Below are 25,865 nucleotides of genomic sequence, written 5' to 3' on the forward strand. Positions count from 1 at the left end.
ATATGGGATCAAAAACGTCACCTATGCCAACGATACACAGTTGGTGGTTGCTCTCAACCATCAACAGAATACTCCATCCGACCTGGAAGTTTGCTTAGTGAAAGTGGCATCATGGATAGACCACTCCTGTCTCAAACTAAATGGACAAAAAACAGAGCTAATGCTCCTGGGAAACTCTTTGAGTCAGGGGCTTGCTATAGCATCCTCAGACTCCTGCAGTAAATCCTTCCTCTCCTTCCTAAGAGATCAAGAAGAATGATGGTCCAGGCCCGGTCCTTTCTCAATTGCATTATGGGAGCTCACTCTATTTGGGAGCTCCCAACTCTACGATAAGGAAACTCCAAGCCGTTCAAAACTGTGCCCCTCAGCTACTACTTGGTACGCCCAGAACTCAATCGGCTAGGCCTGCTCTGAAGGCCTTACATTGGCTTCCTATCTCAAATGGGATAAAGTTAAAAAATCCCTGTGCATAGCTCACAAAACCGTATGGGGGAATGGCCCCTCAATAAATGAGTCTCTCATCACCTTTTACTACCTCTAGAGATGTCTACGTTCGGCTAATTCAAATTTGGCCATAATCCCCAAATGTTAAAGGGTGAGATGGGTAGGAAAGTCCTTCTCATATAATGTAGCCAGACTCTGGAATACTCTCCCTGGATATCATCGGTCAGAGTCACGTCACCTTCCTTTTCGGAAACTCCTCAAAACCTGGTTGTTCCAAAATGCCCCTCTTTAAACCATTTATCTCCTCTCTGTCCTGCTGCTAGCGCTGAGATGCTTTTGGGTAGCTATGCGCTCAATAAATGTTGTTTTAATATAAATTAAATTAAATTCCTTGGACGGAATGAACGGCGCACCCGTCCTCGCACAACTTGGGATGTCTGCACAGGACAGTGGTTGGGATAGGGCTGATGCTGCTGGAATCTTCCAATGCCATGAAAGGGGTGAAAGCTAGACTGGCCACGAGGTGTAGAAGAAAGGCCCAAGGATCTGGCCATAGTTTAAGAGTCCTTGAACTGCACTAGGGCAAAGTCTGCCTTCTCCCCCAAAAAACGGGATACATCAAACAGCATGTCCATCAAGTTTGCCGGGACATCGTCTAAGAAGCCAGTTGTTCTAAGCCAGGAATGGCACAGCAAGGCCACTGTAGATGAAATTGCTCTGCCCAGCGAATCAGCCGTGTCAAGGCCACACCTAATGGTGATATTTGCTGCAACTTTCCCGTCCTTAACAGCCTGAGAGAGCACAGCCGGACCTCCTCTGGGACTTGTGGCAGCACTTGTGCAACCGTCTCCCAAAAGGAGTGTGAGAAACGTCCCAATAAGCATGCGCTATTCACCAACTACAAGGCCAGGTTGAAGGAAGAAAACATCTTACCAAGTGACTCCAGCCTCTTGGATTCCTTATCCGAAGGGGCGAAAGTGAACGCACCCTGGGAGGTAGAAGTTTGCACCACCGAGCTTTCAGACAAATTACCACTGGTAACCTCGCTGGTTTCAGGGGTGGGATGTTGGCTGAGGAACTTTGGGTCGCCCGGAGACGGATGATGCGGGCGTGCAACTGTCCTATTCACAGGAGCCTCTGTGCTAGGCTAGGACCATTTGTCTAGGACATCAGTAAGTGCCTCATTGAAGGGCAAAAGGGGTTCAGAGGTGGAAGCCGCAGGCCGAAGCATTTCGGTCAGATAAATCCTGACCTGCACAAAGTGCTACTCCAGTCCGAGGACCTCGGCTGCTCTTTGGACCACCACAGCATAAGATGCCCCCTCCTCCGTAGACAGAGAGAGCAGGCCAGTATCTGGGTAAGTGTCCAGTACACTGGCCAACCCAAGTTCCCCATAACAGTCCATCTGCTCTGCAGCAACATCCTGGTGTTCTGAAGGGTCCATAGACCTCTCCCAATCCTCTCCTGAGCCTTAAACATCATCAAATTGTTAGGCGACAACTTAGAACCCCTTTGTTCTATCGATGCCGGAATTGGCATTGAGAGGCGCCTTTCCGACTCTGTGTTGTCCGGGAAAAGGATGGGTCACCGGCAGCCAAGAAGGCACCGACTTCTGGTCCGACACTGGGGAAATTTACAATGGCATGACTGTCGTCGTCCCGATCTGGGATCAGATCTCTGAGGCCCCACAAGCGCCATGGCTGGAGCCGACAGAGTCAAATTCGATGGGGCCCCTTCCAACCCCGTGGGCTCAACCAGAGAGGCAGCAGTTCAAACACTAGGCGTATGGCCGCGTAAAATTCTTTTACTTGAGCCGGGGTCGCTCCGGCTCCCTGAAAGGTAGGGAGGTGAAAAGTCGACCCTGGCTTCGGCGCCGCAGAACTGTGCTTAGAGAGTCAGTTCAACTTACCTTGTTCCTCAAGTGACAACAGTCGAGGCGAAGGCAAAGTCCGCTTGGACTTCTACTCCTTATAAAAAACACAACAGGGATGCTAAGGGTCTAAAGAGAAAGCTACAAAGAACCAGTACATTCATAAGTAGTTTGTATAAGGAGAGCAGGAAGAGTGTGAAATAATACCCATCAGCCCACCCAATGGCGGAGCCTCGTCATCTGGGTTTTGTTAAGAACTGGTATCTGCTAAGTACCTCCTTGTATGTATGGAGAGGAATACTAGCGACAGATCCACCAGTGATAGAGAGCCAGTAGAAAAGTATAGGTGGGTTGAAGATGGAGTATTGTTGCAGTGCTAAAAAGAAATTTTGTGGAGTGGTGAAAAGGTGTGTGTGTGTTAAGATTGCCTCGTGTGATGCCAAGAAACGACTTTATTAAGGGGGGTCATCATACTGGCAAGATTAAAAGCAGAGTGAAGATAGTGTGTTAAACAAATATCACTACCAGTTGTGAAAATAGAATGGTCAACATGTTTCAGCCATACAAGGCTTTCGTCAGGACCTGTTGGTTTTACACTACTGCAACTGTAAAAAGTAAGAAAAGAAAAATAAATGACCTACCAGATATAAATTATTTATTTATGTGATGGTCTCAACATCATGAACAAAGAACTCTCATATAACAAAAACAAATGTAATTACATTATTGTAGTAAACAGAAGCCGTGAAATGAGTGTGTGAATAGTCCACATTACAGGTTCAAAGTTGAATGAACTCACCCATAAATTTATATGGAGAATAAAGAATGTTTTTGACAAACAAGTCCACCTTTTTACAACTATGATATGGGGACTTTTTTCATTATATTCTTTCGAGCTTATTCTTCGTCATTTCCTGCTGGTCTTTAGAGGTTCCTCTTTGTGTTTGCCTTTTCTACTCAGAGTCATCTCTCTGAAGCCTACTAATTCAAAAATATAATGAATTATATGTTTTCTCCCTCTCATCTCTTTAGAGCGGGGCCTCTTTTTTGACCTGACCGAGTGCCAGGCGAGGTGAAGCCATCTCCATATAAATTTATGGGTGAGTTTATTCAACTTTGAACCTGAAATGTGGACTATTCACACACTCATTTCACGGCTTCTGTTTACTACAATAATGTAATTACATTTGTTTTTGTTATAGGGGAGTTCTTTGTTCATGATGTTGAGACCACCACATAAATAAATAATTTATATCAGGTAGGTCATTTATTTTTCTTTTCTCACTTTTTACAGCTGCAGTAGTGTAAAACCAACAGGTCCTGACGAAAGCCTTGTATGGCTGAAACATGTTGACCATTCTATTTTCACAACTGGTAGTGATATTTGTTTAACACACTATCTTCACTCTGCTTTTAATCTTGCCAGTATGATGACCCCCCCTTAATAAAGTCGTTTCTTGGCATCACACTAGGCAATCTTAACACACACACACCTTTTCACCACTCCACAAAATGTCTTTTTAGCACTGCAACAATACTCCATCTTCAACCCACCTGTACCTTTCTACTGGCTCTCTATCACTGGTGGATCTGTCGCTAGTATTCCTCTACATACAATCAAGGAGGTACTTAGCAGATACCAGTTCTTACCAAAACCCAGATGACGAGACTCCGCCATTGGGTGGGCTGATGGGTATTATTTCACAATCTCCCTGCTCTCCTTATACAAACTACTTATGAATGTACTGGTTCTTTGTGGCTTTCTCTTTAGACCCTTAGCATCCCTGTTGTGTTTTTTATTAGCTAGATTGGGGGATAGGATGCAGGCTGGTCTTTAAATACTCCCCTTAGATTCCTCTCAAGTTGTGTTTTTTGACTTCTACTCCTTATGCCTCTTCCCCGATGACCTTGAGTGGGCTGAAGAGGACTTGGGGCTCCGGGAGCGGTCTTGTGACCTCCTCTTCTTTGAACAAGACAGGGACCTCAGCGGAGTCTTGCCCGGACGCAAGAAGCTTCGCAAGGAGACTTATAGCACGGTCCTGCAAGGCCTTCAGAATTATAGTCCGACAGTCCGAGCATGACTTAAAGTCGTGGGCGCACTCAAGGCACCAGAGACAGACGAGGTGGGGGTCAGTTGCAAACATCATGCAGTGACAGGTACCACATGATTTAAACCCTGCCTTCCTCTAAGACATCCTCGCACACAATGCAAAAAATTCCGAAGTTGCCAAAAAGTAAAAAAAGGCCTGTCAAAAAGCAACAGACGGGTGCTCTTCCTGGATCGGCGCTCAACTGGCACGAAAAGAGACGAACTGATGTCTGCATGCCAGGGTGGCGCCTATATAGGTGACCGCGACGTCATAACCAAAGCGGACGACGATGACAATGAAACACAGAGCTAAATGAAGCCACCCGACGGTGCGTGAAGGGGCATTGCTCGTGCAAAAGTTTCCGGACCCAGCCTGACGTCTGGGAAATTCATAGGTAAGGAATCTACAGCTCGAAGTCTCTATCAGATGATTAAATTCTCCAGTACTAGTCTGGTACCTGGGGATACATCGCAGGTGAGGAAGCTGCAGCTGAAAGTATCCGTCAGAAACAGATTTAATGCTCAAAGCAGAGATTATCCAAACAATTAAACAAAAATATAAAATGAGGGAGGAGTGGTGGAGATGGGGTCAGGAAGCATATCTTTCATATAATGCTTCCGGTGAAGATAATAGAAAGGGTTACTGATAACTTAACCTTCAGCATTTTGCTACAAAAGTGTCTGTAATAAGATTCATGAATAAAGCAACTAGGCTGACTATAAAAAGTTGGTAAAGGACAATAAGTCTAACTACACTCATACAGGATGGAGAACTAAATTACTAGCATGCAAAGACAATGAAGAAGAAGCTTTGTTCACATGCCACCAAAATAGACTGAACTATGGTAAACAGTAGTAGCACAAAGCGCTGCAAGGTGTTTTTGCTATATCGAGAGTACCCCCCCACCGCAAAGTACTTATTAACCTAGCATTTGTGCTGTGATTAAGAAGTATGCTAATCATGCACACAATAATATACACACATTTTGACAAAGAGAAGATGAATACAGCTCTATTCTAGTAAAGAAAAGGTAACTAAACTCTGATGCAGGATTTACTTTAATTTGGGAGACCATTAGAATTTCACAACAAGTGCCAAAAACTTACCATTTTGTGCTTGATCCACCTTTGGTGGATCTACAGTAGCAGATTTCTGATGTCCATTTCTTTTTATACTTGATGCTCTTCCAACATTAGGTTTCGGCTTAGGGAACCTGCTTCTAAATGGTTTTAGGGGCCCAGCTACTTTTATATCACTGTATATAAAAATTAAAAGATAGTCACCCTTTCAGAATACTATGTATTTAACAATGTGTGTTTGCCTATGCACAGTTTAGATGACTTTGGAGCACGAAATTGTTAAAAATTAATTTAACTTAGTAAACAATATTATCTCATAGAACAAATAAAACAACAAACAGTGCAAAGACAACAGGAGTGGCCTTGGAAAGCTGTTTCAATAATTATTTTTTTCATTTTTATTTCAAGCAAATGTGCTACTAAACTTTTAATAAATCATATCGCCGCCTAAATGTGACAGCCATACATTTCAAATAAAAATCTTAAATTAAAGCATAAAATTAACCAATGCATATAATTTAAATACAAGTGCTCCTACTAGTCATTTGTATCTAGAGCAGGTATAGAATATGTTTTAATGCACATAAAAGAAAAACATATGTTATTTGTGCATGTAAACAATACTATTGACTTTGCAGTAATGTAATCTGAAGACTTATTTAAACATCCAGGGATGATTAGAAAAAATAAATCAATATTTTATTGTCATTTGCGTGATGCTGTACATTTCGAAAATAGACAGCAGAGAGAACATCATACCAGAGAACTGCTACCTGCTGGAAACATGGGGGTTAGAGGTATGATTCCAAGTATTTAAGAATCTCAGTGACAAGGCACAGCCAACAGGACAATAGCCTAAGACCAAAATATATTTTCCCCTGTTGCAAAATGGAGCTGATACTGACTTCTATAAAGTCAGGGACGGCACCAGTCAAATCAGACATGATGCAAGCTCAGCACACTTGCTGTGCTAGAATGATCTCTGCGAGAGAACCACAGGGGTCATACATATATTTCTTGAGCCAGTTCTTGCAAGCTGAGATACATGGCCCCATTGACTCCTGGGTCCTGGGTTTCATTGCTTGATTCAGTCTGCTGTGCCATGAATCTGAATTATGATAGCTATGAGCGTGTACCTCCCCAAGTCAGTGGCCTCTTCTTCCTAGTCTGACTGGCTGGGTTTGCTAGGTCTATTTCAAGTCTAGGGATACATGTCCTTGTAAATGAACCCAGATGCTTTCAGCACAGCACAAAGGAGGCTCAGGTACAGTTGCTGGAAAATACATTCCTGGTAGGAAATGTATGTGTGTACTGTAATCTCATCCATACACATCTATGCATTATCTCGGTCTGACCCACATGGATACAAGCAGGTCGTTTGTCATGTTAAAAAAGACATAAAAAAGACCTTAAGGTGAGTCACCATTTTGTGCATTATTCGCTGTTACTGCATGGAACATCATTTAGTCTGCACAGTTTTTCCCCCACACAATACACTTGAAACAGGCCACACATACATTTTCTCACTAACCAGAATGAATAACAGGAGGAAACGGAGAGAGGCAATGAGGTGAGAGAGAGTGGGAGGGGAAGAGACAGAAAGAATGAGAACTGAGAAAGTTTGCCCAACTAGCCTCTTTTCCAGGCAATAGTTTTAGTTAAATTGAATCTATGATTTTATAGATATTAATATATCTGAAAATGCTGTAAACTGTTTTCATCATTCATGTTTCCAGACAAGGGTCATTAGGAAATCGCCATCTGTGGAAACAGGCTGTGGGCGCAAGTTACCAAGCTTGCTGCCTGGAAAAGATTGCCATCCAGTGGCGGATGGTGACATTTGAAAGTGGTGAATTTGTAGCAGGGAAGTGGGCCAGGACCTGTGTTGTTTTTGCATCTTGAATTAGTGCTAGACCAAACTATTTCTTTTATTTGATCTGGTACTTTATTTATACCTTTTTCTTCAACAAACATTTATAAACGGCCCAGCCAGAACCTGGCCCACTGGGCCTAACTGCCCTGGTTACAGATTTGAAAGTGGTGAGGCATAAAAGTTTGGTATGACTTTTACGTAGTGAGGAACACGGGCAAACTTAATGGACAAACGTGGGGTCCAGGCTGGATCCTCATCCAGATTTAAAAAGACTGGCAAATTGTGCATTTCATAGCAAAATAATTTAGTGATAATGCAAGGCTTTTAAAGCACTGGGAACGTATAGTTCTGAAATACTAAACACATAAAAACTGCCCTATATCTTATTGCATTAATATGTTCAACAGTTACTGTAATGGGCAAATTATTTATAACTTGTTGTTAGTCATTTATGTTAAACAACTAACAACCACTGAAAAAATCAATTGTACTGGCAGGTTTTAGGTGTAGGTCAGTTGTGTTATATATCTGGATGCAATTACATCTCCGAGAGAAATCAAAATACTGGTCGGGTAGCAAACTATGGGAAATCATAGAAATGTATTTTACGTGTTCCCTTTTAGAGAATCAACACATTCTCACCCCACGTAATGACCTGTCTTCACATACTTCTTTGTGACTGATTGCAATCAGCAGCTGTGAGCCCTTCCAAAGTTGATGCCACATGCAGTGCAAGACACTAGGCAACTACACACTTTAAAAGGCTGAAGTTGTTGTGTTGTGCAATTAACCTTCAAAATGTTTCAATTCTGAAATTTCAATAGTATTGAGGCCAGTGGAAGGAGTTTTGGCCTTCACTTAAGTGTGCTTTATGTAAGATATATACATCCTTTTTCTCTGCACATCTCGTCCATCTGCATATCTTCAACCACCTCCCTTTCCTCTTCAACACCCTCTTTTCACTCTTCCCCCGAATGCATTTCCTTGCATCTCCCTTACTTCACCACTTCCAAACATACACTGCACTCCCATTTAAGCATTTTTTTTACTTTTGCCCTGTAAATATTTTGCCATCTGTGCACCCCCTTCACACACATTTTCACAAAATTGCAATTGCCACAGGAATACATGAGCATTGTTCTGTGTGCTCTGCAGAGAGGCCAACCCACTGGCAGGCACTTTGCTTTGGCTTCAGCGCTAGAGCTCTCAATCAAAGCCCATCAAACACCTGCTCAAAGTATGCATGGAAACAACCCAGAAAGAAACACAACATGATTAAATAGGTAACTCTGAAGGAGGCAAGATTAAGTAAAACTTGAAATTGACCATACACTTGAAGGGATGTAGTACTTGCAGTGAGGCATGCAGCTGATTTAAAGACACTCTACCGGCAGGCCGAATTAGAACTGCAATGCATTTATATCAAATGAGCCGACATTTAAGGCGCACAGCATGTACTTCTATGCAGGATTCTGTGCTCAGGGACAGTTTTAATGTCATTTAGCATATAACTGTCCAATGTGAGCACATTCCTCTTGCTTTATGTTTGACTCGGATAGTTGTATCAAGTTCACAAGGGGACAAGAATCCTAGCCTGCTGGTCTACTGGATCCATTTCACTGAAGAATAAATGCAGCAGCTCCACTTCTAACGGGGCCAGCAACATGCAGCCAGGCCTTGGGGAGTCCCAGAGGGGGAGGTTAGGGTGGCGCGGGGTCTTAGTACAATATGCACACCTGAAGATTAGCATTTAAACATTTACAATTACAGAGGATAGGACTCCAAAACACATGTACATGCATCCACTTCTATGTGTGATGAATGAGAAGGGTGTGATCTATGCCTGTGAATGATGGACGGCTGCTCTCTCGCAGGGATAGAGATTTCAACACCTGAAACTATGACGATAAAAGCATCACTGGCCTTCAGTAGATCCTGCCGTAGAATACAATGGAATTGATTCATTATGAAGGGCTCTAGAACAGAAAGCCCTGCCTCGTGCGTCACAGTTCAGAAAGTTGATTTACTGCCTGGCATCTGTCTCCTACTTCAGAGTGAGGCAGGCAGTCATCAATGGGACAGACAGTCCTTACTTAAATACATTGATATGTTTAGAGATACAATCATATCTCTAAATAAATCGATCTATTTAATATTTGTGCAGGAATGTGAAGGAAATAATTTCAGGGGAATAAAATCCCAGAGCCCTAATGGAGAATCCGTCCCTGTTGCCATCAAAATGGCTGAGTCCATGTGCACCTTGAGGGAGGGCTTTGATACGTTATGTGGTGTGAGTGCAGCTTTTAATTCCTAGCCATTCTCGGTGTTCATCATTCTGACATCCTGGCTTGGAGGCTTTTCTGGCAGGCCTAACATCTGTAACCCTTACAACATTGTGTACCTACATTTCATGCTGTGGTACTATGAAATGCTGAGTGTGCCTTGGCTGAGAGAATAGGGACAGCACACTGATGAAGCAACTGACATCCACTGGTAAAAAAATGAAATATTTCAGTTTGGAGTATCTTTCACCTACTGCTGTCAGTATTACTATTCTGAAGAAGAATTTTTAAGACATGATCTGGGACCTACATAGCGCTAATACCATGGATGATCCTAAAAGCATAACTCAAGTGCTGCACTGGAGGTAGCCTATCAGGCATGTTTACTTTGTCACTGTCACCATTCTATTTAGCAGCCAGGAGGAAGGGTTGACTAGTGCTTTTCTTTGCAGTGGGTGTGGTTCTAATAACTAATTTATTTGTATAAATTAAAAGATTTTGCTGCCACCGCTGCAAACATTAAAATACCATGTGCGGTATTATTTTTTTGGTTACCTATTTGACTTGTCTCCATTGCTGTTAGTATCTTCCGTAAGCTCCAATGTTTTACCATTCCTTCCACTGTCTGGAAGGGCTCTGCTTTCACTCTCAAAGGCAGACAAGTTCTCAACAATGAGCGAAGAACGGCAGACAGGATCACACTGAATAACCTTTGGTTTAATATCGAGCTGGTTCTCCAAGGTCATGGTCTCGCCTTTCTTTTCTTCATGACAACTAATTTCTGTAACAAGAAATGCAGAGAACAAATATTCTGAAGTTGCAAGCATAAGTATATTTCCATGTTTGGTAGCAAACATGCTTTTGAGTTCAATAGAGCACTAAACGAGATTCTGCCTCTCACTTGATCATTCAAAAAGGTAAAAAAATCTAAACCACAGAATACAAAAAAACAACAGGAACCACAAGTGCATCACCTATTTATTCTTTGATTGGGCTGACCACTTTTATTTTATGTGTATTTCACCATAACTAGTGCCTGACAAAAGAAGGCAACTTCACGACGTTTCTGTTAGAATGGCAGTAATTAGCACAATACTAAAAGTGAACCAGATATCTGATGACTGCTCATCTGTCTTGCTAGTAACACCTTTGAAGTGATAAGTTGTTCCTGAAATGATCATGAGAAACTATGTCAAATTTAAGACTTCATCACATTTAAAAATAAATATTATCACTCAATATTGCTTGCATAGTAAAAACAATTAGTGCAAGAAATAAAGAAGGCACTGCATACAATATACTGTTTTGTACTTTTGTCTTATAATTTATGCATACCAACTAAATTTATAAAGAAATGAAGTTTAAAAGCAATCATGGCAAAATAGGTCACATTTGTTATCACATGTAAAAGTAAAATGCAACGTTCCCATCTAATAATGCAGGCACTGTTACTCACTGGATTAAGCAAATACCTTTCATCGTTTGTGTTATCAATTGTATTTAAGGTGTTCTCTCGTGCAATCCCGTTTACTTTCTGGCTGTGAAAGGACCCGGAGGTGCAAGAGAACAGAATACTTTGTGATTACTTGTGGAAATACAAAGTTGTATGTATCTCGACACTTTCCTTATTTAGGATTTAAGATTTCACCCGAGAGGAAAAATTATTCACCGGTAGGGAAGCAGTGGATGATTATCAATTGTACTTAAAGTGATCTATTGTGCAATACCATTTGCTCTCTGACTGTGAAAGGACCCGGAGGCGCAAGATAAGAGAATACTTTGTGATTACTTGCGGAAATGCAAAGTCCAACATGCTTACATACCATGGCACATTACAATTATTTAGGTTTTAAGAATTCACCTGAGAGGAAAAAGTATTCAATGGTAGGGAATGCAGTGGGTGTTTATTTCAAATAATTATCCACACCGAAACTTCAGGAACACCCAGGTGCATTTTTCGAATGGACTGGAGCAACACTAAATTCCACAATCGCACAATAGTTTTGAGGCAGTGTTCGGGTTCTTCCACACAGATCCACATTTCTGCTGCACACCATCAAACTACAGATTCCTCACCTTGTACATCTCCCCAAACTGTATTGATAAACTGCTGCCACAGCTCCTGCATGCTGGCAGGAGGTGATATTGGCCCTCTGTCACAACTGCATCCCTCCTCCGGGCATGACAACACGGAGCTGCACATATGACCCACCCTTGCGCGCTGATGCCTGTTTATTGATTGGTGTTTTCCTCCTCCAAAATCTAACTTGAGACATTATTATGATATTCAGGAGTCCACGCCACAAAGGTGCGAGGGTAGTTATGAATCTGCTGAAATATATAGTTTCCACCAGAAACAGAGTTACTGAAAGTATATTGTTATTCTGATGGATATTGCCAACAGCAGATTCCTCACTTTTAGAATAGATACCAGAGCCTTACCTCCCAAAGGTGGAAGGTCGGAGGAGTGGACTCAGATTAAATGTCTTGCAAGGACCAAACTAATGGGCAAAATGGCTGTGCTGTTGGACCACACTGTGAGGGCAGAAGTGTTTTGTGAATGTGTGCACCAATGCACACGTCACAGCCTGGCAGATATCAAGAATCAGCACTTCCCTTGCCAGTGCCGTCATAGTGGTCTTGGCCCTGGTGGGATGAGCTGTATGCCTTCTGGGAGTTCCTTCTTAGTCAGGAAGTAGCAGACTATATTGCAAAGGAGTATCCACCTTGAGAAAGTCAATTTTGCACCACCTTGCCCCAAAAAGAGCTGATCATCCACACAATAGTTTCTTGTACAGTCACTGTAGAAATTCAAAGCTCTCTTAGGAACAAGCTGGTTGAGCCCTTACTGCTCTTTTGAAGGGTGTGGCAAAGCGAAGAATGTTGGCCCACTAATCCAATGACCAACATGGAATGGTGATATCACCTTTGGCCAGCTAGATTGTACAGCACCAATTTGTCCAGGAAGAAAGTGGTGTTTAGAGGTTGTGCAGAGTGCCTGAAGTTTATACATGTGCTTGCAGCAGCCGTGTCAATAATAAGAAAGACTGTCTTGAGTGTCAAAAGCTGCAGTGAGCAACTGTGCATAGGCTTGAATCGTGTGAATAAAGAACATCAGGCTAGATACATGTCCTTCAGAGGCATGACAAATGGTCTAGCAGGAGCATTGTGTCAGGCACTTCAGAAAAGAGCAATTTAAAGAAAGGCGGCAAACATAAAGGCTGAAAGACCCTACAAGTAACCCTTAACTGTGACGACAGCAAGGCTGTGCTGGGCCTATAATAAAAACAAACAATACATCAGAGACTGGCAAGCCTAGGGTTTAAACAACGAACCCTACACCAGGCCACAAACTTTTTTTTGCACACAGCATAGATGCATTTTGTGGAAGCAGGGGAGACACAGGCAGCAGCGTGTACTGGAAACCCATGCCCCATCATAGACAGAATGTAACTCTTTTTGACAGAAAAACCAGTGTGAGATATTGTGTGTTCTTGACAGTGGCGAACAAATCTAGCTAGGGCATGCCCCATTGATCAAAGATGCCCCGTGCCACCTCAGGATAGAGACACCACTCATGGTCCACCAACAGATGTCCTCTCAACTTAATTGATCAGGCGTTTAGGGACCCCTCTGGATGATTGTCTACCAGTAAGATCTACCCCTAGTCCTGCTACCTCAAAAGACTGCCAGAAAGATCTCCTACTGATCCAACCATCTCCAGAGACGCAGAGCCCACCCTGCACTGCCTGTTGTGATACCACATGGCCAAACAGTCACCTGAATCTCAAAAAGGTTGATGTGGAGCTTGTTCTCTATTGGTGATCACTGGTCTCTGATCTCCATCACCCCCACATGATATCCCCGCCTCAGCAGTGACACATTTGGGCTGGGGTCGTTTACCTATTACGTCCTAAAATGCACCCTAGTATGGCTCTGCAAACTGGGACAAGTACAACCCCTTCACCACTTAACAGTCAGTGGTATGATACGAAGTAGCCACATTCTTCTCAGGGAATGCATCAAGCTCAGAACTCAACAATCACCCACCAGCACAGTAATGGATTGTCCAATACAGTGTTTGTCTTTTATAAAAAGAAAAGAATGCAATACACTCAGAAATGAAATATTGGAACCTACAAAAAGGTGGTAGGGGCCGCTGAAGACACTCCGCTGGCAGTGCTACTTCGACTGCCCTCACAGCGATGGGACTAGTCCCAGTCCACACAAGGCTCTTCAATTCGATCTCAGGCACAGTTATACTTCCGCCCTCGATGCACGAGGCGAACATCGTCGTCATCCCTATGCCCAGAAAGGATAGCCGACAGTGCACAGACTATTGACCCATCTCTCTACTGAAGGTGATGCGTAACTGTTCACTGGTATCCTAGCGGCCCGCCTCAATCCCTTCATGCAGGGTTTGGTAGCCCTGAATAAAGCAGGCTTTATCCCTCAGAGGCAGCGCACTGATAATACGAAATCACTCCTCCACATTAAAGACAAGGCCACCCTTGTCACGCGTGAAAAAATGCTACTATTGGTCGAGGCCAAGAAAGTATTCAACCTTGGCTCTATTTGGAAGCGACACTGGCCCACTTTTGCATGGGTGAGCGGTTTTGCTCCAGGGTCTTGAGCAACTACAGGATGCTGAAAGCCCAGGTGCAAGTCAATGGGCGAAGCTCTGCATGAATCCCGATAGGAAGAGGCACGCAGCAGGGTTTCCCCTTGTCGCTTCTCTTATTCTCGCTTTAGACGAGGAAAGCTGAAAATCTCTCCGACTGGCGCAGAGCTTCCAAGATGGCGGCCGGGCACTGGTGAGGCTGGTATCTCTGGGCAGCGGCCAGTCCTGAGGCTCCCTATCCGGCTTGGGTGGCGGTGCGGAGGGCGGACTGCAGAACGACTGGCACAGGGACAAGACCCCCTGGTGATCACGGAGCACCGCAGATTGACAGACCTGGCTCCGAACACAGAGTCCGCAAGATGGCGGCAGCAAAGTGGTGCAGGGGGATGCTTGCGCAAGGACACTCCGGCCCGCAGTTCTCGGAGTCATAGGCCTGGACACTGATCCGCGCACCGCCGCGGGCTGGAGACACAGTGAGCGGGTACCTGGCGGGCCTGGAGGTCGGGGAGGGACCCACCTTCCCTGATCCCGGCGACTGCCCGAAAATGGAGGGGGCCATGACCAGAGGGACCCTACTCACTGAGCCAGAACCCACCTGCAAGTAAGGTGACAATGGCGGGAGGACTGCTGCTGCCGCCGCTACCTGAGCCTCGGTTCTGGCGGACTTGCAGAGCACTTTGCTGGGGGTAGTATTACTCTGGTCGAGAGGCTTGGAGAGCCTCAGGAGTGTGCCCTGGAATACTTGTGGAGGGGACGCCCACCCTGTTTCCCTTCCAAGCAAGCAGACCGGAATAGCGCTTTCCCCCTGTGGTGCAGCCCAAGGGGAATGGCTTACTGTGCAGGGGTGAACTATTGCGGCGTGCAGAGAGGGCACAGGCCTTCTGTTTGGCAAGGGAGGCCAGGACTACACTACTTATCGCTGTGCGGTCCTTGGAATTCAGGGACAATGCCATTTTGATTTGAGGGACTAGGTGCCTTGAGGTGGGTGCACTGTAGTCCTTGAGTGGGGTTGGTCTGCCCCGGTTCCCTATTGAGTAGGCGGATCGTCTCTGCGTCCTGGCCCTGCTGTGTGCCTTCAGGGAAGCAACCTACTGGATTCGACCGCGTTGCTGTGGACCCTCTCAGTGCGCTCTGAACTTTCTTGTGCCTAAATGAGGGACAGGGCACCATGGGGCCCCACACTGGTGGACATAATGCAGGCTATCACCTTCTCAAGGGAGGTCTTGGAGACCAAGATGAACACCATAGTAGTGGATATCAACCTACTGAAGGACGACCACCGCAAACTCAAAGAGCAGGTGAAAGCTAATGAGAAGTCCTTGGAGGAGGTACCGGATGCTATCTCTACTTTGCAGCGCTCTCCTAAATTGGTGGAGAACAGAGTCAAGGTCTTGGAGACGAGAGAGGAGGACAGTGAGGGGCGCTCTTGAAGAAATAACCTGCGCATAGTAGGGGTCCCGGAACGGCTCTCCCCCTCCTTCGCCCTTCAAGGAGCTCACAGGGTCCCAGCCAGACCTCTCAAGCTGGGTGCACCCCCGCAATCTATGGTTGTGCGCTTGCTCCATTAACGCAACAGAGCCCATATCCTTCAGCAAGCTGGGGGAAGCAGAACCTCCAAATCACGAACGCCAGGGTGATGATCTTCCCGCACTTCAGTAGGGAGGTGCAGAGGCAGCGCGCTTACTCCCTTGCACTAAAGCGGAAACTCCGGCAGCTGCAGTTACCGTACGCCATGTTGTTCCCAGCACGCCTAAGAGTAGTAGATGGGACACTACGCATTTCTTCACTACTCCACAGGACACATGGCAGTGGCTAGAGGCGCGAAAACCGGGATCAAGAACTACTTCTCCACCGAACACCACGGAACGAGGATCACCTGCACGTCTGGGACGCCACCGGGACTCCCAACTTGAGAGGGACAGGGCCGTGCAGGCTGTTGCAGAGATCAGCCGGGGTGAGGCTCGTCTGAACTCCACTGTCACTAGCCACAACATGGGCAGACTTGGGACTTCTCCTACCAGCAGCACGAATGGGGACTCTGAGCCTGACCTTCCTGAGGTTACGCTCCAGATAGCGGATTTACTCCTGTGAGGTGGGTGCATGAAGTTGGGTAAGGAAAGTCTAAGCTGGCGCCAGGGACTGGCTCCTGCATGTGCTGGACTCCAGGGAGGAGGGAAGGACACCAGGAATGAGTTGTAGATGGGGTCTCCCCTGTTTTAAGCGGGATGGGTGTGGCCGGGAGGGCACTGGGTCTCATGGGGTCAGAACACGCCTCACCACATTTAGTGATCAGTTGATTGTTGCATTCGTTTGGATGGGAGCTAGTTCGATTGTACCTGTCCTGGGGAGTAGGAGTTGGGGAGTTCAAGGGTTTCACGGGGTTCCTATTGGGGTCAGGCATGACGCTGGGGGAGGGGGGGGGGATCAGGGTGGGGAGACACTGAAGACAGTACTTTGGGATCCACCGTAGGCATTAAGTGTATGACGTGGAAAGTCAGGGGAATGCACACTATGACACGTCGCCATAAGATACACCCTTACCTTGTGAGAAGAGGGGTGCAGATCGCACTATTACAGGAAACGCATCTCACGAAACAAGAAGGGGTGGCTCTACAACGCAGATGGTGTGGGCAGGTGTTCTGCACAGCTTATTTGGCCTTGCAAGGAGCACATTGATTTGGATTCCTGCGGGGTCCCATTTCAGAGCACTGGGCAGCTAGTTGACCCGGACGGCCGGTACGTGGTAGTTACAGGACGCCTTGACGGTAGGGACATTGTGTTGAGCAGCAACTATGCCCCCAACGTAGATCAAGCTGCATTTTTGGCGCATCTCGCGGGGCAGCTGGCGACCCTGCTGACGGGGTTGGTATTATTAGGGAGAGACTTCAACTGTACTGTGGACGTTGACCTTGACCGTTCGCATTCCCCTCTTGCGGATGCCCCGGCGACCAGACTGGCGGCGGCGAGACGCATAAGTTACTACTTGTGTAACAATATATCTGTAAGAGACATTAGTTAGTGATAGATTCCTTACCTTAGAATATCCCCAGGCGTAAGACTGGATCCGGAAACTTTTGCGTAGCAATACCCCTGCGCGTCGGTAGGCATCGTCCACGGCTCCGTGTCCGTCATCGGCGTCGTTAGCGCCGGAATGACGTCGCCGGAGTACTTAGACGCCGCCCTCGCGCGCTGACGTCAGTTCTTATACACAGCTTTTCCGCGCCAGATACGCAGAGCCATGATAGAACCAATGGTGATGCCATGACACTAGGGCCCTGAAAGGGGATGACCTTAACCCTAGATATCGGTTCGCAGAACGGGAAGGATGGGTGGGTCGGTAAGGAATCTATCACTAACTAATGTCTCTTACAGATATATCATAACACAAGTAGTAACTTGTGCATCTGAAGGAGACATGTTAGTGATAGATTCCTTACCTTAGAAAAGATACCCCAGCAATACCAACCCCGGTGGTGGGTCTGCGAACCAATAATCACACCAGAAAGTCCTGGAGGACGGAACGGCCAAAGAAGCCATCCCTCCGGACTTGGCTGTCCAGGCAATAATGTCTTGCAAACGTGTGCAGCGAGGCCCACGTAGCTGCCTGGCAAATGTCCTGCAAGGGCACTCCTCGGCCCAGGGCAGTGGTAGTCGCCGTGGCCCGAGTGGAATGAACCCTCAGTCCAACAGGGGGTTCCTTCTTAGCCAAGGAGTAGCATGCCTGGATACACAAGATGATCCACCGCGAGATGGTCCGCTTGTGTACCGCCTTTCCCTTCTTGGCGCCCACGTAACCAACAAAGAGTTGGTCATCAACCCGGAACTGGCGTGTGCGATCTAGATAGTAAGAGAGCGCACGCTTTGGATCCAGACGGTGGAGCCTCTCTTCCTCTCTCGAGGGATGCGGAGGCAGAAAGAAGGTGGGCAAGGTGATGGATTGCCCGATGTGAAAGGCTGTGACTACCTTGGGCAGGAAAGAGGGCCTTGTCCGCAACACAACCTTGTCCGGATGGACCGAAAGGAAAAGGAGGTTTACAGGATAGAGCCTGGAGCTCACTCACTCTCCTGGCAGAGGTGATGGCTACCAGGAAGGCAGTCTTCAAAGTAAGAAGGCGGAGAGGACAGTTGTGAAGTGGCTCGAACGGAGTGCACATCAGAAAAGTAAGAACCCAGTTCAAGTCCCACTGGGGCATCACAAAGGGAACAAGAGGGAACGTATGTGTGATGCCTTTCAAGAATCGATTAACAATAAGGGACTTGAACAAAGAAGGTTGATCAGGCAGCCTCAAAAAGGCTGAAAGAGCAGAAAGGTAGCCCTTGATAGTGCCCAGAGCAGAGCCCTGCTGGGCATGAGAAAGAAGAAAGAGAAGAACCTCAGAAAGAGGGGCAGAGAGAGGATCCACAGCCTTTGCTGTGCACCATGCCACAAATCTGTTCCACCTGCAGGCGTATACCGCCTTTGTGGAGGGACGCCTGGCTGCCAGAATGATGTTACAGACTTCAGGAGGCAAGTCAAATGGCCTCAACTGTCGCCGCTCAATCTCCAAGCATGGAGGTGGAAACTGGACAGGTTCGGGTGGAGGACCGTCACCTGCTGCTGCGACAGAAGGTCCTCCTGAAGAGGCAGACGAACCGGGGGATCGACTGACATAGCTCGGGATACCAGTCCCTTCGTGCCCAGTCCGGAGCCACTAGGATGACTTGTGCCCGGTCGCGCCTGATCTTCTTCAGCACTCTGGGCAGAAGTGGTATAGGCGGAAAGGGGTACAACAGACCGCAACTCCACTTGCGATGAAAAGCGTCTCCGAGCGAGTGCCGCCTTGGAAATTCCAACGCGCAGAACTGATGACATTGCACGTTCGCTTCGGTGGCGAATAGATCTAACCAAGGCTCTCCCCATTGCAGAAAGAGGCCTTGAGTCACGTCCGAGTTCAGACGCCATTCGTGATCCATCATGCACTGGCGGCTGAGTTCGTCCGCCCTGGCGTTCAGAGAACCTGCCAGGTGTTGAACCACCAGGGTCACACCCTGATGTTCCAGCCACTGCCAAAGGCGCAGAGCCTTCTGGCAGAGGGTCCACGACCCCACCCGGCCCTGTTTGTTGCAGTACCACAAGGCTATGGGGTTGTCCGTGAACACCTGCACTACACTCCCCCGGACAGAGGGGAGGAATGCCTTCAGTGCTAGACGAATCGCCTGCAGCTCCAAAAGGTTTATATGGAGCCGGGACTCCGCCGGATACCAGAGGCCTCTGATGTCCGCCTCTCCCATGTGACCTCCCCAGCCCTAGAGGGACGCGTCCGTCACAACTACATGCTCCGGTTGGGGAAGGGAGAGGGATCTGCCGCTGACCCAATCGCGGTCCGTGAGCCACCACTGCAGCTGTCTCGCAGTGCCCTCCGAGATCAGGACATGGTCGGACAGGTTGCCCTGATGCTGGGCCCACTGAAACTTCAGGTCCCACTACAGAGCCCGCATCCGCCAACGGGCGTGATGCACCAGAAGGATGCAGTAAGCCATCAGCCCCAGAAGCCGCAGCGTCAACCTGACTGAGACTCGGGAATCAGAGCCTGTATATCCCGACCACGCTGTTCGTGTGGGTAAACCCGAAACTGCGCCGAGTTGAGAACCGCTCCGATGAAAAGGAGCTTCTGAGAGGGGCACAGGTTTGACTTCGGCACATTGATGGAGAACCCCAGCTGCTGCAAGAGGTCTGCCGTCGTCTGGAGGTGGCTGACGACTGTCTGGGGCGAGCCCGCCTTCAACCACCAGTCGTCGAGGTAGGGGAAGACTGAAACCCCTAATCTGCGCAGATGAGCTCCGACCACCGCCATCACTTTCGTGAACACCCGTGGAGCGCTGGTAAGGCCGAAGGGGAGCACGGTACACTGAAAGTGCTCGTGGCCTACCGTGAACCGCAGGTAGCGCCGGTGGGCCGGCAGGACGGGGATGTGGAAATAAGCGTCCTGCAAGTCCAACGCTACCATCCAGTCTCCTGGGTCCAGGGCAGCTAAGACCTGAGCCAGAGTCAGCATCTTGAACTTCTCCTTCCGGAGGAAGCCGTTGACGTTCCGTAGGTCCAAGATAGGGCGTAGGCCCCCTTTGCCCTTCTTGGGTACCAGAAAGTAGTGAGAGTAGCAACCACATCCTACTTCTGACCCAGGAACGTGCTTGATGGCCCCCTTGGCCAAGAGGGTCGAAACTTCCTCCTGTAGAAGCCACAAATGATCCCCCGATACGCGGTGGTGTTGCGGTGGCATGGCTTGAGGGGTCGTCTCGAAGGGGAGGGAGTAGCCCCTTCGGACGATTTGCAGCACCCACCTGTCCGATGTGACAGTGCGCCAGTAAGAGTGGTGATGGCGAACCCTGCCCCCCACTGGCGTCACATGGGCCGAAAAGCACGGACTAGGAGGGTTCTGAGGCGGATGCTGCGGGGGAGGGTGTGGACTGGCCTTGCCTTTGTCCCCGACCGCCTCCACGGCGATTTCCACGGCCGCCACCGCATTGGATGTTAGTCTGCGGTGCGTGGCTGGCAGCACGTGTGGGGGCGCCCCTTCCTTGGCCATGAAAGGAGCGAAAGGCACCCGTTTGCTGGAGCGGGGCCGAGAGGCCCAAGGACTTGGCCGTAGCACTGGAGTCCTTAAAGCGCTCAAGTGCATGGTCTGCCTTGTCGCCAAAAAAGCGACAGCTATCAAACGGCATGTCCATTAGTGTATTCTGGACATCGGCCGAAAAGTTGGCGGACCTCAACTAGGCGTGACGACGAATCGCCACCGTTCTTTTTGCTTCACTGGTTTACGACTTTCCCTGGCTGTGGGCCTGCTAATCAGACCCACAGCCTAGCTGTTCTCTCTCTAAATTGACACAAATGTACTTTAGGTGCATTTACCAATTGGTATTGGGTCACTCTTGTAAGTCCTTGTACAGTGTACCATAGGTACCCAGGGCATAAGTGCACCCAAGGCCTACCAGGGGCTGCAGCATGTATTACGCCACCCCTGGCTGGCCATCTAAACAGACACAACTGGCTGGTAACACAGCAGGGGCAAGGTGGTGTAATCACCCTTTACTGTAGATATAGTATACCTATATCTAATCCAAAATGGACACATATATTCCTATAAGTCACTCCTATGGCAGGCCTTATCAATCCTGAAGGCAGAGTGCTTGGAAATATGTGAGATGGTGCTCTAGCATGAGCTGAGCCTGTCTGCAGCTTTTGGAACCATGTACTTTAGCTGTTTCCATGATAGTGCCATACCATATACTCTTAAGTGCATTATAATCCTTGGGGTTATTGCTAACTTTGGTTTGGCATTATCAAAACATGTCCAATAAGGTGTATTACGATTTGGAATACTACCCCCTCCCCAGGTCTGGCGACGGGGGTAGCATTCCACCCTTTTAGAGGGGCACGACATGTACAGAACTAGAACCCCGGTTAAAGTTAACCCGAGCCTCAGCATCACAAAATAAATGCTGCTGCCACAGACACAAGTCTGACCTGCTTCTGCTGGGAGTCCTTCCAGCAAGGGAGGCCTGGACAAAGGGTTTCCTGCCTGGGAAGGTGCTAGCACCACCCCAGACAGGACTTTGTGTATCCAGATAGGCAGGGCTGAAAGGAATGAGACATGCCTGGGGCACACAAGGTGTCCCTGTGCATACCCCGGTTCAAACCAGTTGCTGGGGCACTCCACCCCCAGCTCTGGCGCGAAACCCGACAAAGTAGAGGGGGTGTAACCACCCCCATTCCAGGTCCCACCCATGGGAAGGACCTAGTCGCTAGTACAGCCCCCTTTAGCAGAATAAAGGTAGGAGCCAGTCCCATTCCAAATTAGATTATCCTGAACAACTCTACAAAGAAGAAACTCTGCTCCACAGAAGACTGAAGAAATCTCCCTTGTGGCCAAGGAGTGACCACCCTGCATCTGCAGGCACCATCAAGCGTCCTAGCGTTTCACTTTGTCGTCCTTCCTGGTGGAACCAGACTTAAGAGCCCGACGAGACCCGGACTTCCAGACCTCTCCGACCTCAACCCACATCTGCAGCACAGCTGAGATCCGTGGGTGCGACGAGACACGTGGGACCAGCCTACTTGAAGAAACTGCACTTCGCTTCCAGCACGACCTCTGAGGCACCCTCGAGTGAGTGCTTTGGGGATTGAGAACCCCAGCCCCGAGCAGCTCCTGCACCGGAGTCCAGCCCTCCAGCATCCATGAGATCTGTGTGGGGCCCTTCTGCTTGATTGCTACTCGACGCGTTGTCTGGTCACTTGCCGGCTGGCTAGTGGCCTCCTAGACGACAAAATCCTGAAACAACACCGCTGGTCTGGTTGCTCCAGACTGGGCCTAGCTTCCCTGCAAAGGAAAGTACCCCAGACCCTCCTGGTCCGCACCAGACGCCATCTTCACTTGCCGCGTGGGTTGCATTTGCCAAGGCCTGTTGAATCCAATCCTGGAACAGACACCACCGACAGCGAGAGCCTGCGTGGGACAGCTCGTGCCTCCATCCTGGTCGTCGAAGATGCCTCCTGGTTCACGTGGCTGCAGAGTCAAGCGTCACGTCATCACCTGATTGCGACAACATCATCTGGTTCCTTCCTGGTTCCACTCCAGTCTGGCTAGTGGCTACTGGCTAGTGACTTTGAACACTGTCCCCTCTGCTTTCAGGTCTCCATCTTCTTCAATCCGCCCTTGGATCACTCCAGACATCTTCCTCCTGGTCGCCTGCAGCATCTTTTCTCCAAGGCTCCATTGACTTCAACGCGGAAACCCGACACACTTTCACACCAATGCGCCCGCAGCCCGTGGGTGAGGTAACGAGAGCATTTCGGTGCTCAAAGGTAGATTGACTCTCCTAGTGTCCAAGTATCATGTAGTTTTAGTCTCAACCAGTCGGAACTGTCCTTACTCACCTATTTTGTAAATTGTTCGTGCCCATTGACTTTGCATTGAAACCCGCGTGTGTGTTCTAGCACTGCACACACGTCCCGTGGGCCTCCTGCTCCTTACCTAATGTTAGGGTGGTGTAGCCCCAGCGATTCTACAGCCTCTGGGCATACTCATTTCTTCTATCGTTCTACTTAACCAATTAACTTAGTATATGGTTTGTCGTGCCCCTAGGGCACCATTGTAATTGTGCGACTTACTGTATTTTTCTGAAGAGTATTCTTATGTGCTTAGCCCTCTGATCTCATAAAGAGTTCAGAGGTGTTTGTTAGTAATAAATATATTGTTTATTTTCATAACAACCTGTGTGGTGTCCTTTCATCTGGTATTCAAGGGGTTATATGTTGTAAAACAGCTGGCTTCACATGCCAAAAGAGTTTAGCCTAAGACTGCTCTGTCCATGCTTCCATTAGGATAGCTGGTCTATAAGGTTGACTTACAACCAATCACCATAAGGGTTGTTTGGACTGATACAAGGTGATCACTAGAACTAGTGAGCATCATATATCAGGCCAACTTCTCACATTGGTGTGCAGCGGTTGGGATTTGGGCTTGCTGTTTTTTTACCAAATATAATCTTGAGATATCATTTGAAAGATCACATAAGGTCCATAGGTACATATAACAAGCTTAGAAATACTCTGAGTTCTACTGAACCAGCTGTTGTAGTAGAAAGGGTCTAGCACACCCTGACTACAACTCTTAGCAAGGGATCAGTAGGAAAACCCATAGTGTAGGTAGGTGCACACACCACCCCTCACTAGAAAGCATGTCTATCACAGGAGAGGCCACCGTGACTCCCCTTGTGATTAGTGAACCCTCCACAGGTCCTTTCCAGATATGCAGCACTCAGTTTCCAGGAGATGTGACAATTGTGTACCTCCAGGAAACTGAAACAGGGTTCCAACCCTACCCTTCTTTTTCTGTTAGGACTCTTAGAGACCTATGATGCTAGAAGGGCCTCTAACCTAGGCCCCTCAGATCCAGCAGATGGAAGCATACCCCCCTTAGAAGAGAACCCCGACTCTAACCTCCCTGAAACAGAAAATGTAGATGGTAGGGAAGATGGAAACTCATCTGATGGAGAGGTAGACAATGGCCAAGCTTTAGTCAGCAGACTTACAAGGGCCAACTTAAGCCTACATGGGGATGGGTTTGGGGGAGCCCCAGACCTAGCCACAGGCAGGCCTAACGAACAAGTTACTTACCTTCGGTAACGATATATCTGTAAGAAACATTAGTTAGTGTTAGATTCCTTACCTTAGAATATCCCCAGGCGTCAGACTGGATCCGGAAACTTTTGCGTAGCAGTACCCCTGCGCGTCGGTAGGCGTCGTCTGCAGGCGTCCCCTGCGGCTCCGCGTCCGTCGTCGGCGTCGTGCGCCGTGATGACGTCGCTGGAGTACATAGACGCCGCCTCCGCGCGCTGACGTCAGTTCTTTGCACACAGCTTTTCCGCGCCAGGAGACGCAGAGCCATGAGAGAACCAACACTGGTGCCATGTAAAAACTAGGGCCCTGAAAGGGATGACCTTAACCCTAGGTATCAGTTCGCAGAACGGGGAGGATGGGTGGGTTCGGTAAGGAATCTAACACTAACTAATGTTTCTTACAGATATATCGTTACCGAAGGTAAGTAACTTGTTCATCTGAAAGAAACACGTTAGTGTTAGATTCCTTACCTTAGAATACATACCCCAGCAATACCAACCCCGGTGGTGGGTCTGCGAACCAATACAAAACTACACCAGAAAGTCCTGGAGGACAGAACGGCCAAAGAAGCCATCCCTCCGGACTTGACTGTCCAGGCAGTAGTGCCTCGCAAAGGTGTGCAGCGAGGCCCACGTAGCCGCCTGGCAAATGTCCTGCAAGGGGACTCCCCGGCCCAGGGCAGTAGTAGCCGCCGTGGCCCGAGTGGAATGGGCCCTCAGCCCAACAGGAGGCTCCTTCCGAGCCAAAGAGTAGCACGCTTTGATGCAGAGGACGACCCATCGAGAGATGGTTCGTTTACAAACCGCCCGTCCCTTCTTCGCACCCACGTAGCCAACAAACAGTTGGTCAACCACCCGGAACTGGCGTGTGCGATCCATGTAAAATGAAAGCGCACGTTTTGGGTCCAGACGATGGAGCCGCTCTTCATCCTTTGAAGGATGCGGAGGCGGGAAGAAGGAAGGGAGGGTGATGGACTGCCCGATGTGAAAGGCCGAAACAACCTTGGGCAGGAAAGAAGGTCTAGTCCTCAGAACCACCTTGTCAGGATGAATGGACAGGAAAGGAGGTTGGACAGAAAGAGCCTGGAGCTCACTCACCCTCCTGGCAGAGGTGATGGCAACCAGGAAAGCCGTCTTTAAAGTCAGGAGACGGAGAGGGCAAGAATGAAGGGGCTCAAAGGGAGCACACATCAGGAAAGTTAGAACCAGGTTCAAATCCCACTGAGGCATCACAAACGGAACAGGTGGAAACATGTGAGTGATGCCTTTCAAGAATCGAGTTACAATCGGGGATTTGAACAAAGAAGGCTGATCAGGAAGCCTCAAAAAGGCTGAAAGGGCAGAAAGGTAGCCCTTGATAGTGCCCAGAGCAGAGCTCTGCTGGGCAAGAGAAAGAAGAAACAGAAGAACCTCCGAAAGAGGGGCAGAAAGAGGATCCACAGCCTTTG

The 25,865-nt window shown here is 48.0% G+C and overlaps 1 protein-coding gene across 1 annotated transcript in view; it reads right to left on the reverse strand.

The window, feature by feature from the left end:
- BDP1 (BDP1 general transcription factor IIIB subunit) overlaps positions 1-25,865 on the reverse strand; it is a 1,412,545-nt gene that overhangs the window by 376,980 nt on the left and 1,009,700 nt on the right. Inside the window, exons 32-33 of the mRNA XM_086960808.1 lie at positions 10,194-10,419; positions 5,511-5,659 (exon numbers count right to left, since the gene is read on the reverse strand). Coding sequence (XP_086816934.1) covers positions 5,511-5,659; positions 10,194-10,419 — 375 coding nt within the window. The remainder of the gene's footprint in view (positions 1-5,510; positions 5,660-10,193; positions 10,420-25,865) is intronic.

The sequence above is a fragment of the Lissotriton vulgaris genome, chromosome 3_1 (assembly GCF_964263255.1).
Source record: "Lissotriton vulgaris chromosome 3_1, aLisVul1.2, whole genome shotgun sequence".
Lineage (NCBI taxonomy): Eukaryota > Metazoa > Chordata > Amphibia > Caudata > Salamandridae > Lissotriton > Lissotriton vulgaris.